At 37.9% G+C, this 15,985-nt stretch overlaps 1 protein-coding gene across 1 annotated transcript in view; it reads left to right on the top strand.

The window, feature by feature from the left end:
• The window catches only part of HOMER1 (homer scaffold protein 1), a 132,930-nt gene that overhangs the window by 98,659 nt on the left and 18,286 nt on the right, over nucleotides 1–15,985 (top strand). Inside the window, exon 6 of the mRNA XM_059418129.1 lies at nucleotides 9,428–9,584. Coding sequence (XP_059274112.1) covers nucleotides 9,428–9,584 — 157 coding nt within the window. The remainder of the gene's footprint in view (nucleotides 1–9,427; nucleotides 9,585–15,985) is intronic.

Raw genomic sequence — 15,985 nt, 5'->3', positions numbered from 1 at the left:
TTCCCCTCTCTTCCCCTATGATCCTCTGTTTTGTTTCTCAACTTCCTCGTTTCGGTAAGATAATAGGATAATTGTCTTTCTCTGATTGACTTATTTCACTTAGCATAATACCCTCTAGTTCCTTCCATGTCATTGCAGATGGTTTGATTTCATTTTTTGATGGCTGCATAATATTCCATTGTGTATATATACTACCTCTTCTTTATCCATTCATCTGCTGGTGGACATGTGGGCTTTTGCCATCATTTGGCTATTGTGGACATTGCTGCTCTAAACATTGGGGTGCCTGTGCCCCTTTGGATCACTACATTTGAATTTTGGAGATAAACACCCAGTAGTGCAATTGCTGGGTCATAGGGTAGCTCTGTTTTCAACTTTTTGAGCAACCTCCATACTGTTTTCCAGAGCGACTGCACCAGCTTGCATTCCCACCAGCAGTGTAGGAGGGTTCCCCTTTCTACACATTCTCACCAACATCTGTTGTTTCCTGACTTGTTAAAACCTCTCATTGAGGTTTTGATTTATATTTCCCTGATGCCAAGTAACATTGAACACTTTTTCATTTGCCTGTTGGCCATCTGGATGTCTTCTTTGCAGAAATCTCTGTTCATGTCTTCTGCCCATTTCTTGATTGGATTCCTTGTTCTTTGGGTGTTGAGTTTGGTAAGTTCTTTATAGATTTGGAATCCTAGCCCTTTATCTGATAGGTCGTTTGCAAATATCTTCTCCAATGTCAGTTGTCTTTTGGTTTTGTCAACTGTTTTCTTTGCTGTGCAAAAGCTTTTTATCTTGATGAAGTCCCACTAGTTCATTTTTGCCCTTGCTTCCCTTGCGATTGGTGATGTGTCTAGGTCGAAGAGGTTGCTATTTGTATTCTCCTCTAGGATTTGGATGGATTCCTGTCTCACATTGAGGTCTTTCACCCATTTTCAGTCTATTTTTGTGTATGGTATAAGGAAATGGTCCAGTTTCATTTTTCTGCATGTGACTGTCCAGTCCTCCCTACATCATTTGTTGAAGAGACTATCTTTTTTCCATTGAACCTATTTCCTCCTTTGTTGAAGATTAGTTGACCATAGAGTTGAGGGTCCATTTCTGGTTTTTCTGTTCTGTTCCATTGATCTATATGTCTGTTTTTATGACAGTACCATTCTATCTTGATGATAGCTACTTTGTAATAGAGCTTTAAGTCCAGAATTGTGATGCTACCAGTTTTGGTTTTCTTTTTCAACACTCCTCTGGCTATTTGGGGTCTTTTCTGGTTCCATACAAATTTTAGGAGTATTTGTTCCATTTTTTTAAAAACAGTTGATGGTATTTTGATAGAGATGGTATTGAATGTGTGGATTGCTCTAGGTAGCATGGACACTTTAACATTTGTTCTTCCAATCTATGAGCATGGAACGTTCCCATTTCTTTGTGTCTTCCTCAGTTTCTTTCACTGAGTGATCTATATAGTTTTCGGAGTACAGATTCTTTGCCTCTTTGGTTAGGTTTATCCCTAGGTATCTTATGGTTTGGGGTACAATTGTAAATGAGATCAACGCTTTAGTTTCTCTTTCTTTTATCTCATTGTTTGTGTATAGAAATGTAACTGATTTCTGTGCATTGATTTTATATCCTTCCACTTTGCTCAATTCCTGTTTGATTTCTAGCAATTTTGGAGTGGAGTCTAATGGTTTTTCCACATAGAATTTCATGTCATCTGTAGAGAGAGTTTGACTTCTTTGCCTATTCAGATGCCTATGTGTGTTTTTTGTGTCCTGCAACTTTGGGCAACTCATTTGGTAGTTCTAATAGCCTTTTTGTGAAATCTTTAGGGTACTCAACATATAAATCATGTCACCTACAAACAGATATTTTTACTTCTTCCTTTTTAATTTAGACATCTTCTATTCATTTTTATGCCTACTGGTGCTGGCTAGGACTTTTAGTACCAATTTGAATTTGGAGTGGTGACAGTGAGCATCCTTGTCTTGTTTCTGATCTTCGAGGAAAAGATTTCAGTCTTTGATATTTGAGTCTGACATTAGCTGTGTACTTTTCATATATGGCCTTTATTACATTGAGGTAGTTTCCTTCTATTCCTCATTTATTGAGTGTTTTTTTTTTTAAATAAAAAGTGTATTGAGTTTTGTCAAATGTGTTTCCTACATCATTTGAGATGATCGTGCGTTTTTTTCTTTTCTGTTAATGTGGTGCATTTCACTGATTTATTTTTAAATACTTATTTATTTGACAGACAGACAGCAAGAGAGAGAACACAGGCAGGGAGAGTAGAGAGGAAGAAGCAGCTTCCTGCTGAATAGGGAGCCTGATCCAGGGCTCAATCCCAAGATCCTGTGATCATGACCTGAGCCGAAGGCAGACACTTAATGACTGAGCCACCCAGACACCCCTATTACACTGATTTTTTAAAAGATTTGTATTTATTTATATATTTCAGAGAGAGAAAGAGTGAGTGCAAGCATGAGCAAGGAGAGGGGCAGAGGGAAAAGCAGACAAGTTGCTGAGCAGGGACACCCCCATCCCCTGCCCCATATAGAACTCAATCCCAGGACCCTGGGATCATGACCTGAGCTGAAGGCAGGCACTTAATCAGCTGACCCATGTAGGTGCCCCTACATTGATTTTTATATGTTGAACCTTCCTTGCATTCTAAAATCTCTTCATTGTTTTTTTAATGGTGTCTTTCAAAGAGAAGTTTCTAATTGTTATGAAATCCTTTTATTTTTTCATGGATCCTGCTTTTGGTGTTTTGTCTAAGAAACCTTTCCCTAAACCATGGTGAAAAGATTGTCTCCTGTGGTTTCTTCTAGGAGTTTTATATTTTATAACAGTTTTAAGTTTTCAGCTAAATTTTATATGGGATTATGAGACATAACTCAAGATTCTGTGTGTGTGTGTTTATCTAGTTCATTTAGCATCATTTGTTTAAAAGGCTATTCTTTTTCCTTTGAATTGCCTTTAGATTTTTTTAATCTTCAATTCAGTCATTTCCAGATATTTTCATTTCTTTGTGAAGATCCCACTTTCTGTCTGACATAATACAAGAACTTCCTTTCATATATTTCCTGTAATATCTAATGGTAATGAATTCCCCAGCTTCTCTTTGTCTGAAAAACTCATTATTTCGCCTTCATTTAGAAACGTCTTATCACTGTGTGTAAAATTCTGGGTTGAGAATTATTTTCTTTTGGCACTATCACATTGTTGCCTTCTGGACTGCATAGTTTGATGAGAAACTACTGTAACTGTCATTTTGTTCCTTTATATGTAATATGTTTTGGGGCCTTTTGGATTTGTCATTAAATGACCTTTATTTATTTATTTTTTAATTCTCATGCATTGCACCTTCAATTATTTCTTCTGTTATCTTTTTTTTCTTTTCTCTTTCTAGGATGCCAATTAGACATTTGTGAGACAGTTTGGTATCCACTCTCCTCCCCTACCCCCCCTGCCCCCCCACATGTCTTAGATACTGTGTTTCTTTTTTCTTTTTTTTCTCTTTGTGTTCCAGTTCGGCTAACTTTAAGATTTATTTATTAGAGAGTGCTGGAGTGGGGGGCAGAGGGAGAGGGAGAAACAGACTCCCCACTGAGCAGGATGCCTCACTTGGGGTTCAGCCCTAGCATCCCAGGAACATGACCTAAGCCAAAGGCGGGTGCTTAACTGACTAAGCCACCCCGGTGTCCCCAGTTTGGCTAATTTCAATTGGCCAAATGAACTGATTTCTAAATTACACCAAAACAAGACATTCTGTTTAGGAATACTAACCTTTTCCTGAACAGGTCCTTTGTGGATTCTCCAAGTTCCAGGTCTGTGTTTTATATATGAAATCTCTTGTTATTTTGTATGCTTGATAGATTGATTTAGAATGGAAACCTAAAGAGTAGAATCCATAGACTGTACTAATCAAGGCCAGTGGAAATCCTGTCCCAAATGTAAGATTCAAAATACTTACATTTAAACTTATATTAAAAACTTAATTAAAATTTAATAGTTAAAACATTTACTATTCATTATGTTAATTAATTTAACCTTAGGTTGGTTTTGTAATTACTTCATAAAGAATGCATTTTACTTTAATGAATACCTTCCCCCCTCCCCCCCCATTTAGGTTGTCATGTGTTAGCTAAACCTGCATAGATTGGCAAACACTGAGCTGTGCTCAAAGTGGAAGGATAGGTGGTATAGCTAGAAAATACTTGTTGGAGAAGACCTGAATCTGTGAAAGAGAAGAATGTATTCTTGAAGTTTGATGCTGAATATAGAAAATTTAGAGCATAAATTCATAGTGAAAGTCTGATTGGGAGGAAGAAACCCTCTCAGGCAAGCCAGCTTGACTAGAACAGGAGATGTAACCCATGTGTCTCAATCCAAGAAGATTAGGCAGATTGATACCACCAAACAATTAAAACAGTTCTCCATGGATGTTGTTTGGTGTCCCCAAAACTTAACTCAATTCTTCAACTACCTGGAGGTAGTGTTAGACTTCACAAGGTAAGGGCACAGACCCACAATACTGCTTCCTCTTCAGACGTCAATCTCAAGTCCAGGTTTCTGATATATTGGCTATAAATTAGAGGTTCCCACAAGTTGTTGGATTAAGTTGCTAGAGTGGCTCACAGAACTGAGGAAACTGGTTTTACTTACTAGATGATCAGTTTATTGTAAAGGATATGAATGAAGAGCCAGGTGAAATGATGCATAAGACAAGATCATGAAAGCAGGAGCTTTTTCTGTGGAGTTTGGGGTCTATCTAGCACATGGATGTTTTTGGGTCACCAACATCCTTAAAAGTTCTCAGAAACCCATTCTTTTGGGGTTTTATGGAGGCTTCATTGCTCAGATATGATTGATAAACTCAATGGCCCTTGGTGACTGACTTCTAGCCCCTCTCCCCTCCCTGGAGACCAGGATGTGGGACTGAAAGTTTCAACTCATTAGTCAAAGTTGGTTTTCCTGGAAAGCAGCCCCCACATCTTTAGAAGGGTCCTAAAAATGACCTCATTAACATAAACTCAGTTGTAGTTGAAAGGAGCTTCTTTTGAATAGCGAGATCTCCATTTCCCCTTTATGACTCTAGAGGGATTTCTGAAACTGAGGACAAAAGATCAAATGTAACAAAAGATGCCCCCAGGAGTTTGATATTTGCATATATCAAGTGTTTAAATTAGTTCAATAAGATTTTAGCTGTCAGATTGAAGGGTCTCCTTAAATAAAACTCCTCTATAGGGAAAAAAAAAGTGGTAGGTGGTTTTAAAAAATATGTAAATAAGTCAGAACAGGTGCATGCTTTGCTCAGAAAAACCGAATTTGGAAAATTATTCCACAGAAGACAGAATAGAAAGGAATTTTCTTTTCAAGGATAGAAGTGGGTTATAAATTAATGGCTTAGCTTATTGTTTGATTTTTGTCCTTTCATGTTTAGATGAAATTTTCTCACTTAGTAAACTTTAGAAAAAATTTAAAACTTTTTATTTGTAACTAATTTTAGACTTATAGAAGAGTTAAAAAACTATGTAAAGAAACCCTCACCCAGCTTCCTTTAGTGTTAGCATTTCTTAAAGCCATAATAATTATCAAATTAATATCAATACAGTAGTACTAACTCCGGTTTCAAGACTTGTTTTTATCATTGCCCTTTTCCTATTAGGAATCTATCCACTTCCTATTAGGAATCTATCCACTTGCATTTAATTATGTCTTCTTATTCTCCACCATTCTGTTTCTCACTCTTGTCTTCTCTTGACACTGGAAGAGTACCAACCAGTTTTTTGTTTTGTTTTGTTTAAGATTTTATTTATTTATTTGACAGACAGAGATTAGAAGTAGGCAGAGAGGCAGGCAGAGAGAGAGTGCAGGCTCTCTGCTGAGCAGAGAGCCTGATTCAGGGAGTGATCCCAGGACCCTGCCATCATGACCTGAGCCAAAGGCAGAGGCTTTAACCCACTGTGCTAGCCAGGCACCCCGCAAATAGTTATTTTGTAGAATATCCTCAGTTTGGGTTTATAATGTTATCTCATGATTAGAATGAGGTTATGCCTTTTTGGCAAGAATACCACAGAAATTATCTTGTGTCTTTCTCTATGCATTATATCAGAGGGTTCAAGTTGCTGATACATCTTCTTATTAGTGATGAGATTTAGAGATCTTACTGATAAGAACATGCTTTCTTTTATATACTACATAATTAAATTGCTTTAAAAAATATCAGTCCAGGGTGACTGGGCGGCTCATTCAGTTAAGCATCCAACTCTTGATTTCTACTCAGGTCATGGAGCTCAGGCTTATGAAATCAATTCCCATGCCGGACATGGAGCCTGCTTAAGATTCTCTCTCTCCCTTTATCCCTCCCCACTCCCATCTCTCCCTCTCTTTCCCCCTCCCTCTTTTCCTAGCTCCCTCTCTTAAAAAAAAAGAAAAAGAAAAAGAAAAATCAGTCCATCAAAGATTTACTCTGTGATACAAATAACCTACCAAAAACCAAAAATGCAGATTACAGAAAGCTATCATCATCACTAGTTAGTTAACGGGATGAGGTTTATAGAATTTCACTAGAAGAAGGAAACTGTTAAATAATAAGAAAGAAGAGGGGTGTCTGGGTGGCTCAGTAGTTAGGCATCTTACTCTTGTTTTTGGTTCAGGTCATGATCTCAAAGTCCTGCAGTCTTGAGCCCCATTCCGGGCTCCGTGTTCAATCGGGAGTCTGATTGAGATTCTCTCTCTCCTGTCTCCTGCCCACCCCCTGAGTGTGTGTTCTCTCTCTCTCTTTTTGTCTCTCTCTCTCAAATAAATACATCTTTTTCTTTCAGATGAGGCAATTCTTTCTTTGGGGGACAGTTAACAAAGGAATTATCAAGAGAGGAATCTTTCCAGTTAATAGGATTATCTTTGTAATAGAAAAATTGTCCTGGTTCAGGCAATTAACTTTGGATAACTTATTAAGTAGAACAGTAAATGAGGAAATAGTTTTTTGCTTTTAGGGGTTTTTTAAAATTTTTTTATAAACATATAATATATTTTTATCCCCAGGGGTACAGGTCTGTAAATCACCAGGTTTACACACTTCACAGCATTCACCATAGCACATACCCTCCCCAGTGTCCATAACCCCACCCCCCTTTCCCAAACCCCCTCCCTGCAGCAACCCTCAGTTTGTTTTGTGAGATTAAGAGTCACTTATGGTTTGTCTCCCTCCCAATCCCATCTTGTTTCATTTTTTCATTTTTTCTCCTACCCACTTAAGGCCCCATGTTGCATCACCACTTCCTCATATCAGAGAGATCATATGATAGTTGTCTTTCTCCGCTTGACTTATTTCACTAAGCATGATACCCTCTAGCTCCATCCACGTTGTCGCAAATGGCAAGATTTCATTTCTTTTGATGGCTGCATAGTATTCCATTGTGTATATATACCACATCTTCTTGATCCATTCATCTGTTGATGGACATCTAGGTTCTTTCCATAGTTTGGCTATTGTGGACATTGCTGCTATAAACATTCGGGTGCACGTGCCCCTTCGGATCACTACATTTGTATCTTTAGGGTAAATACCCAGTAGTGTAATTGCTGGGTCATAGGGTAGTTCTATTTTCAACATTTTGAGGAACCTCCATGCTGTTTTCCAGAGTGGCTGCACCAGCTTGCATTCCCACCAACAGTGTAGGAGGGTTCCCCTTTCTCCGCATCCTCGCCAGCATCTGTCATTTCCTGACTGGTTAATTTTAGTCATTCTGACTTGTGTGAGGTGATATTTCATTGTGGTTTTGATTTGTATTTCCCTGATGCCGAGTGATATGGAGCACTTTTTCATGTGTCTGTTGGCCATCTGGATGTCTTCTTTGCAGAAATGTCTGTTCATGTCCTCTGCCCATTTCTTGATTGGATTATTTGTTCTTTGGGTGTTGAGTTTGCTAAGTTCTTTATAGATTTTGGACACTAGCCCTTTTTCTGATATGTTGCTTGCAAATATCTTCTCCCATTCTGTCAGTTGTCTTTTGGTTTTGTTAACTGTTTCCTTTGCTGTGCAAAAGTTTTTGATCTTGATTAAATCCCAATAGTTCATTTTTGCCCTTGCTTCCCTTGCCTTTGGCGTTGTTCCTAGGAAGATGTTGCTGCGGCTGAGGTCGAAAAGGTTGTTGCCTGTGTTCTCCTCAAGGATTTTGATGGATTCCTTTCTCACATTGAGGTCCTTCATCCATTTTTGAGTTAGGGTTTTTTGTTTGTTTTATATGTGACATGGAATTCTATCAGAAATTAAGTCATTAGGACCAATTTCTAGGTGTAGCCTATCATAACACCTGAAATAAATGTATTGTGACAAGTTTTTCGTGTATTGGGCATTTAAAAATTATGAGTAATGTGAAATAAATCAGTAACAGTTACAGAAGAAATACTACATTACATGTCTCAAACCTTATTGACTTTGCAGCATCCTTACGTGTTTCACAAAGGAATGAAATTGTACTTCAGGGTTTCCTGCATTTGGTGCAGCCAAAAACAGTTTAAAGGTTTCTCAGAAATTAAAAATAGAAATATTATACGATCCATTAATTTCACTTCTGGGTATTTATCCAAAGAAAATGAAAATACTTTCTAAAAGATACATGCACCCTTAGGTGTATTGCAGCATTATTTACAATAGCCAAGATAGGGAAGCAGCCCAAGGTCCATCAATAGATGAATGGATAAAGAAGATATGGTATGGGGACACCTGGGTGGCTCAGTTGTTAAGCATCTGCTTTCGGCTCAGGTCATGATCACAAGGTTCCAGGGATTGAGCCCCGAATTGGGCTCCCTGCTCAGCCAGGAGCCTGCTTCCCCCTCTCTGTCTCTGCCTGCCTGTGGTCTTTCTGTCAAATAAATAAATAAAATATTAAACACACACATACACACACACAAACAAAAATCAGAATATAATCAGACGGGTGGATCCAGAGCAATACACTGGATCCTGTGTGTGTTTTGGTCTGTTAGAAAACTAGATCCCAAAATTGTAAATTGTATATTATTATCACTGTTATACTCTAGAAATATCATATTATATGTCAGCCATATTTTTATTAAAAATAAAAAATTTAATACCTGCCTTTAAAAAATAACACAGTACATTGTTAGGTTTGCCTGTAGATATTTTTCAGGATATAATGTTTATTCCTCAAAAGAGAATGGGTAGAAACTGTTCTGTAGATATAGTATCTGTCCTAATGAAGGTGGGAACTAGTCTGCATTAAGCCTATTACTGTGATACTTTTCTGTTTCCTCACTTGCAGGATTTCAATGAAATATTTGTTTTTATTCTTTTCAGATTATCTTTGAGACATTCATAGGCTGTAAAACGATAAAACTAATAGAATGGAGTCCTGCTGCACCTCCAAAGTGACAATATTCAGTGTAATAGAATTTTCTTCTCTTTTAGTTCAGCAATCAGCAAACACTGGGAGGCTGAACTGGCTACCCTCAAAGGAAATAATGCCAAACTCACTGCGGCCCTGTTGGAGTCCACTGCCAATGTGAAACAATGGAAACAGCAGCTTGCTGCCTATCAGGAGGAAGCAGAACGTCTGCACAAGCGGGTAAGCTCAGAGCTGCAGCTGGCCCTGGGGACTGATGGCTAACAGGTCTTCCTGACCAGCAGAGACATACATGTAGGTTCCTTGCAAGGACATCTGGAGATAGTCATTTCTTGTCAGAACATACATATAGATGGTAGCAAATGTAGATTTATTTAGTTAAGAAAAATACTTTTCTGGGGTGCCAGTGTGGCTCAGTGGGTTAAGCATCTGCCTTCAGCTCAGGTCATGATCTCAGGGTCCTGGGATCGAGTCCCACGTTGGGCTCTCTGCTCAGCAGGGAGCCTGCTTCTCCCTCTCTATCTGCTTGCCTCTCTGCCTACTTGTGATCTCTCTCTCTCTCTCTCTGTCAAATAAATAAAATATTTTAAAAAGAAAAATACTTTTCTATTCTGCCACTTACTAGCTCTCTGACCTTTGGTAAGTTACCCCTTTCTGCTCAATAATCTATGTATAAAATAGGAATAATAATATATAGTCTCTAGAATTCCTGTGAAAATGAATAGAGAAAATGAATTGATGTGCAGTTGCACCGAGTTAATGATAGATACTTTTATTATTTAATTTTATTGTTTTTTTGAGGAAGGAGCAACTTAAAAAATACAGGTAAGAAGTTCTTTATAAAGGTTGGTTACACAAAGTTTCCCGCACTATCCGAAAGCAAAGCAATCCTGTGAAACCTTTCTTTTTTTTTTTTTTTAATTTATTTTTTATTTTCAGCATAACAGTATTCATCATTTTGGTACCAAACCCAGTGCTCCATGCAATCTGTGCCCTCTATAATACGCACCACCTGGTACCCCGACCTCTCACCCCCCGCCCCTTCAAAACCCTCAGAGTCCACAGTCTCTCGTGGTTCACCTCCCCTTCCAATTTCCCCCAACTCTCTTCTCCTCTCTATCTCCCCATGTCCTCCATGTTATTTGTTATGCTCCACAAATAAATGAAACCACATGATAATTGACTCTCTCTGCTTGACTTATTTCACTCAGCATAATCTCTTCCAGTCCCGTCCATGTTGCAACAAAAGTTGGGTATTCGTCCTTTCTGATGGAGGCATAATACTCCATAGTGTATATGGACCACATCTTCCTTATCCATTTGTCCGTTGAAGGGCATCTTGGTTTTTTCCATAGTTTGGTGACCATGGCCATTGCTGCTATAAACATTGGGGTACAGATGGCCCTTCTTGTCATGACATCTGTATCATTGGGGTAAATACCCAGGAGTGCAATTGCAGGGTCATAGGGAAGCTCTATTTTTAATTTCTTGAGGAATCTCCACACTGTTCTCCAAAGAGGCTGCACCAACTTGCATTCCCACCAACAGTGTAAGAGGGTTCCCCTTTCTCCACATCCTCTCCAACACATGTTGTTTCCTGTTTTGTTAATTTTGGCCATTCTAACTGGTGTAAGGTGATATCTCAATGTGGTTTTAATTTGAATCTCCCTGAGAGCTAATGATGATGAACATTTTTTCATGTGTCTGATAGCCATTTGTATGTCTTGATTGGAGAAGTGTCTGTTCATATCTTCTGCCCATTTTTTGATATGTTTGCCTGTTTCGTGTGTGTTGAGTTTGAGGAGTTCATTATAGATCCTGGATATCAACCTTTTGTCTGTACTGTCATTTGCAAATATCTTCTCCCATTCCGTGGGTTGCCTCTTTGTTTTTTTGATTGTTTCCTTTGCTGTGCAGAAGCTTTTGATTTTGATGAAGTCCCAAAAGTTTATTTTCGCTTTTGTTTCCTTTGCCTTTGGAGACATAGCTTGAAAGAAGTTGTTGTGGCTGATATTGAAGAGATTACTGCCTATGTACTCCTCTAGGATTCTGATGGATTCCTGTCTCACGTTGAAGTCTTTTATCCATTTTCAGTTTATCTTTGTGTACGGTGTAAGAGAATGGTCGAGTTTCATTCTTCTACATATAGCTGTCCAGTTTTCCTAGTACCATTTATTGAAGAGACTGTCTTTTTTCCACTGTATATTTTTTCCTGTTTTGTCGAAGATTAATTGACCATAGAGTTGAGGGTCCATATCTGGGCTCTCTACTCTGTTCCACTGGTCTATGTGTCTGTTTTTATGCCAATACCATGCTGTCTTGGTGATCACAGCTTTGTAATAAAGCTTGAAATCAGGTAACATGATGCCCCCAGCTTTATTTTTGTTTTTCAACATTTTCTTAGCGATTCGGGGTCTCTTCTGATTCCATACAAATTTTAAGATTATTTGCTCCAGCTCTTTGAAGAATACCGGTGGAATTTTTATCGGAATAACATTAAAAGTATAGATTGCTCTAGGCAGTATAGTCATTTTAACAATGTTTATTCTTCCGATCCAAGAGCATGGAATGGTCTTCCATCTTTTTGTGTCTTCTTCAGTTTCTTTCATGAGTGTTCTGTAATTCCTCAGGTACAGATCCTTTACCTCTTTGGTTGGGTTTATTCCCAGGTATCTTATGGTTCTTGGTGCTATAGTAAATGGAATTGATTCTCTAATTTCCCTTTCTGTATTTTCATTATTAGTGTATAAGAAAGCCACTGATTTCTGTACATTGACTTTGTATCCTGCCACGTTGCTGAATTGTTGTATGAGTTCTAGTAGTTTGGGGGTGGAGTCTTTTGGGTTTTCCATATAAAGAATCATGTCATCTGTGAAACCTTTCTTAAGCCAAAGTAGTATGAAGTGAAGAGTATCTCCTGCTTTCCAGAAGTTCACTTTGTCTTTATGAAAGACCTATGTTAGTATCTGTTTTTGCTAACCAACAAATCTGAGGACCATTTTTAGTTTTGCCCATAAAAGCTGTTACCATACTAATACAGGTCTTTTATGAATGTGAAGTGGCCTAATGCAAACTCTCAGGAAGTGGGGGACACTTGTATTTGTAATTTCAAACAGGAAAAGAAGATCAGAAATCCCAGTATAAATAACATTAGAAGCCCAAACAGTTACTTGAGAAGAATTTTTTTGTATTCAGAGCATTTGCATTTACCCAGCAGGACTTAGATGCCACTAGTTTCTTTTTTTAGGAAGCATACCAAAGAAGTGAATTTCATAGACCATAGGAAATGGGTTTACTACCAGAGTACAATTTGAGGACTGGAGTAGGATCAGGGTGACAGGGAAAGTAATATGAAATAGAGACAGGGAGGGAGAGTAAGAAATCTGAGTAAATGTCATCCTATTGTATGTATAAAGGTTAACTTACGAGGAAGAAGAAGGAAGTTGTTGTTTAATATGTATAGAATTTCCATTTTGCAAGATGATAAATTTCTGGAGATCTTTTTCATAACAGTGTGAATATACTTAACACTACTGAATTGTGCATTTAAAAATGGCTAAGATGATAAATTTTATTCTGTGGTTTTTGCCACAATAAAATAAATTAATCCATGACAGTTAACTCATGAGCCAATAAATAGTCACTAAAGAACTGTCATATCCCCTTACTGTATAATCTCTGTCCTTAAGGAAATTTTGGGTTAAATTGTGAATTGGATTTTAAAGATCTAAGAAATGAAATCTTTCTGTTTATTCATATTTATAATTTTCAGTGCTCTTCTTTCCCTCTTGTAGATTAGAATTTCCATCAGGTGTCATTTCCTTGGAGCCTAAATTCCTTTGCAGTTTCAGCCAGAGTGGTGTAAGGGGCAGCTTTCTGTATTTAGCATAGGTTGTGTTTTCCTAGTTCTTCACATGTCTAGTCATTTTAGTTGTATGTTAGACATTTGAAATTAGATGACATACAGTAAGATTCTTTTATCTTACTCTGAATGTTGTTGATTTTTGTTTGAGCCAAGCAGTTAAACTTACTTACAGATTTCCCTGAAATTGTGGAGGTATGGACTTAGACTTCATTAGAGTCCATTTATTTTAATTTTGCCCTTTAACCCTATGGTAAATTTCCTAGTCCTGGGAAATCTTTATTTCTAAGGCATAACCCTTCTGGTGTTTCACTGGAAAGCTTGAGCTAATAATCCATGTCTTCTAATTTGATAGGACTGAAACGTCAAACTCTTCTCTCTGTGGTGAACCCTACCACAACTCAGCTCCTGCAGCCTTCCAGCTCCTTCCAACAGTCCCATGCTGGACTCCTTGGATCTTACCTGTGTGTATGTAGTTCAAGGGTTAGCCAAAGACTTGAAGGGAGTCTGTATGTTTATTTGGGGGCTTTCTTCATACAGTTCCTCCAATTTCTAGCTGTTTCAGCTGTGCTAAGGAATCCCCAGACCCTCAGGCTCCTCAGGGAAATAAGACCGCAGGTTTCTACTTAAGTTCTAGTCAAGTAGTTCAGCTAGACTGCAGAGGTCCTTCAAGCAAAAGGATGTGTAAATGTGTATTTTTTTAATTAAATTTAAGTTTTTTTTAGTGTTCCAAGATTCATTGTTTATGCACCACACCCAGTGCTCCATGTAATACATACCCTCCTTAATACTCACCACCAGGCTCACCCAACCCCCCACCACCCTCCCCTCCAAAACCCTCAGTTTGTTTCTCAGAGTCCACAATCTCTCATGGTTCATCTCCACCTCCAATTTCCCCCAACTCACTTCTCCTCTCCATCTGCCTATGTCTTCCTTGTTATTCCTCATGCTCCACAAGTAAGTGAACCATATGATAATTGACTCTCTCGGCTTGACTTATTTCACTCAGCATAATCTCTTCCAGTCCTGTCCATGTTGATATAAAAGTTGGGTATTCATCCTTTCTGATGAAGGCATAATACTCCATTGTATATATGGACCATATCTTCTTTATCCATTCATCTGTTGAAGGTCATCTTGGCTCTTTCCACAGTTTGGTGGCCGTGGTCATTGCTGCTTTGACTGTTGGGGTACAGATGGCCCATCTTTCCACTACATCTGTATCTTTGGGGTACCCAATGTGATTGCTTTCTTTCTGTCTCTTGCTCTACTTTGTCACTTAACAGGGCATTCAAACAGTTGAATTTTATGTTTTGGTCATGATTTGCAATTGTTAACTGTGGGAAAATTTTTCCAGTAAAAAGTACTCCATCATAATCAGAACTGGAAGCTCCCCATAATGAATTCATTATCTATCTAATTGGACAAAAAAACAAAAAACAAAAAAATTTAAAAACTGCTATATATTGAACAATAAAGAAATAATTTCCAAGATTTAGAATACATTTCATGTTCTCAACATACATTAATGGTCCTGTCCTGGACCACAGGACAGGAGAGCCTAGAGGAATTAAGTAAATAGGAATGACTTTCTGGTGAAAGTACATGCTGAGCTGAGAGCTGAAGGTTTGCTAATGTCTGAACAGCTTCAGTGGTAAGAGTGGATATTCTAGTTAAGTCAGCAAGATGGGTGTGAGAGTGGTTTATTCTTAGGATGAGGAGACTTGCCTATTTTTAGTTGGAAAAACCACATATGTGGTGTCTTGGGTGATGAGGATGGTTAAGTAGTTAAGGACTGATGCATGCAAGACCTGAGGGTTTAGATTTGATATTGTAAAAAATGAGACTTTAAAAGACTTTGAATGGAGGAGTTACACAATGATAATGAATGTTAGTTTATAGGAGGTAAAAATAGACAAAGATAATAATTATGTCCTCTTGTGACCATTGCTGTGGTCTATGCCTGGATGATCAGGGTCTGCACAAGGCTATTAGTACATGAATAGAAAGGAAGAAAGTGTTTAGAAATGTAGAGTATATTTATGGAGGATAAGTAGATAATGGAAAATGTGAAGAAGAAGGATTTGTGTTTCGTTAATAGTCTAGAATTTACTGCATTCTTCTAGTCAGCCAAAATGTATGAGATGCTGATGTGTGTAAAGAGCTGTGATGGAGTGTGCATGCATGTTTTTATGTTGACTTCTGTCTATTTTGATTATTGGATCCAACAATTTTGTTGGATGGTTTAACTCTGAGGGACACTGCCCTTCTCTCTTCTCCCAGAAAATACCAAGTGCTCATTAAAAGTTATGTAGCTCTTTGGGCCCTTAGTACATTCTTACTGACTAAAGAATGTTATCTTTTGCTACAGAGACACTATTGATATGAAGTCATTCTAGTATCGACTGATTTAAGTTGTATTTTAAGTGTATCTTTTCTTCCAGATTCTCTTACATTTTGGAAATGTATTTGAAAAATTTCTCACTTCGACAAGGCCAGTTTTCAGAAGCCATGTTTAATTTGAAAGCTGCAGATGGAAGGCAGATGGCTCTATCTGATTTGGAATATGTTGTCATAAGAAATTCTTAAAGAAGCCTTTCATTATAGGGGTTCTCAACTGTCATTAATCAATTAAGCTTTCCTAACTTTTTCCATGACCAAGCCATGTAAATAATTATTCCCCAGTCTTTTTTTCATTGTCCTAAATTCATATCCTTAAAGAATCTATTCATTCTACCTTAAGTATCTTAGTATTTCTCAA

Source organism: Mustela nigripes, chromosome 12 (assembly GCF_022355385.1).
Source record: "Mustela nigripes isolate SB6536 chromosome 12, MUSNIG.SB6536, whole genome shotgun sequence".
NCBI classification, from domain to species: domain Eukaryota; kingdom Metazoa; phylum Chordata; class Mammalia; order Carnivora; family Mustelidae; genus Mustela; species Mustela nigripes.
This window is presented reverse-complemented; position numbering and strand designations above follow the sequence as displayed.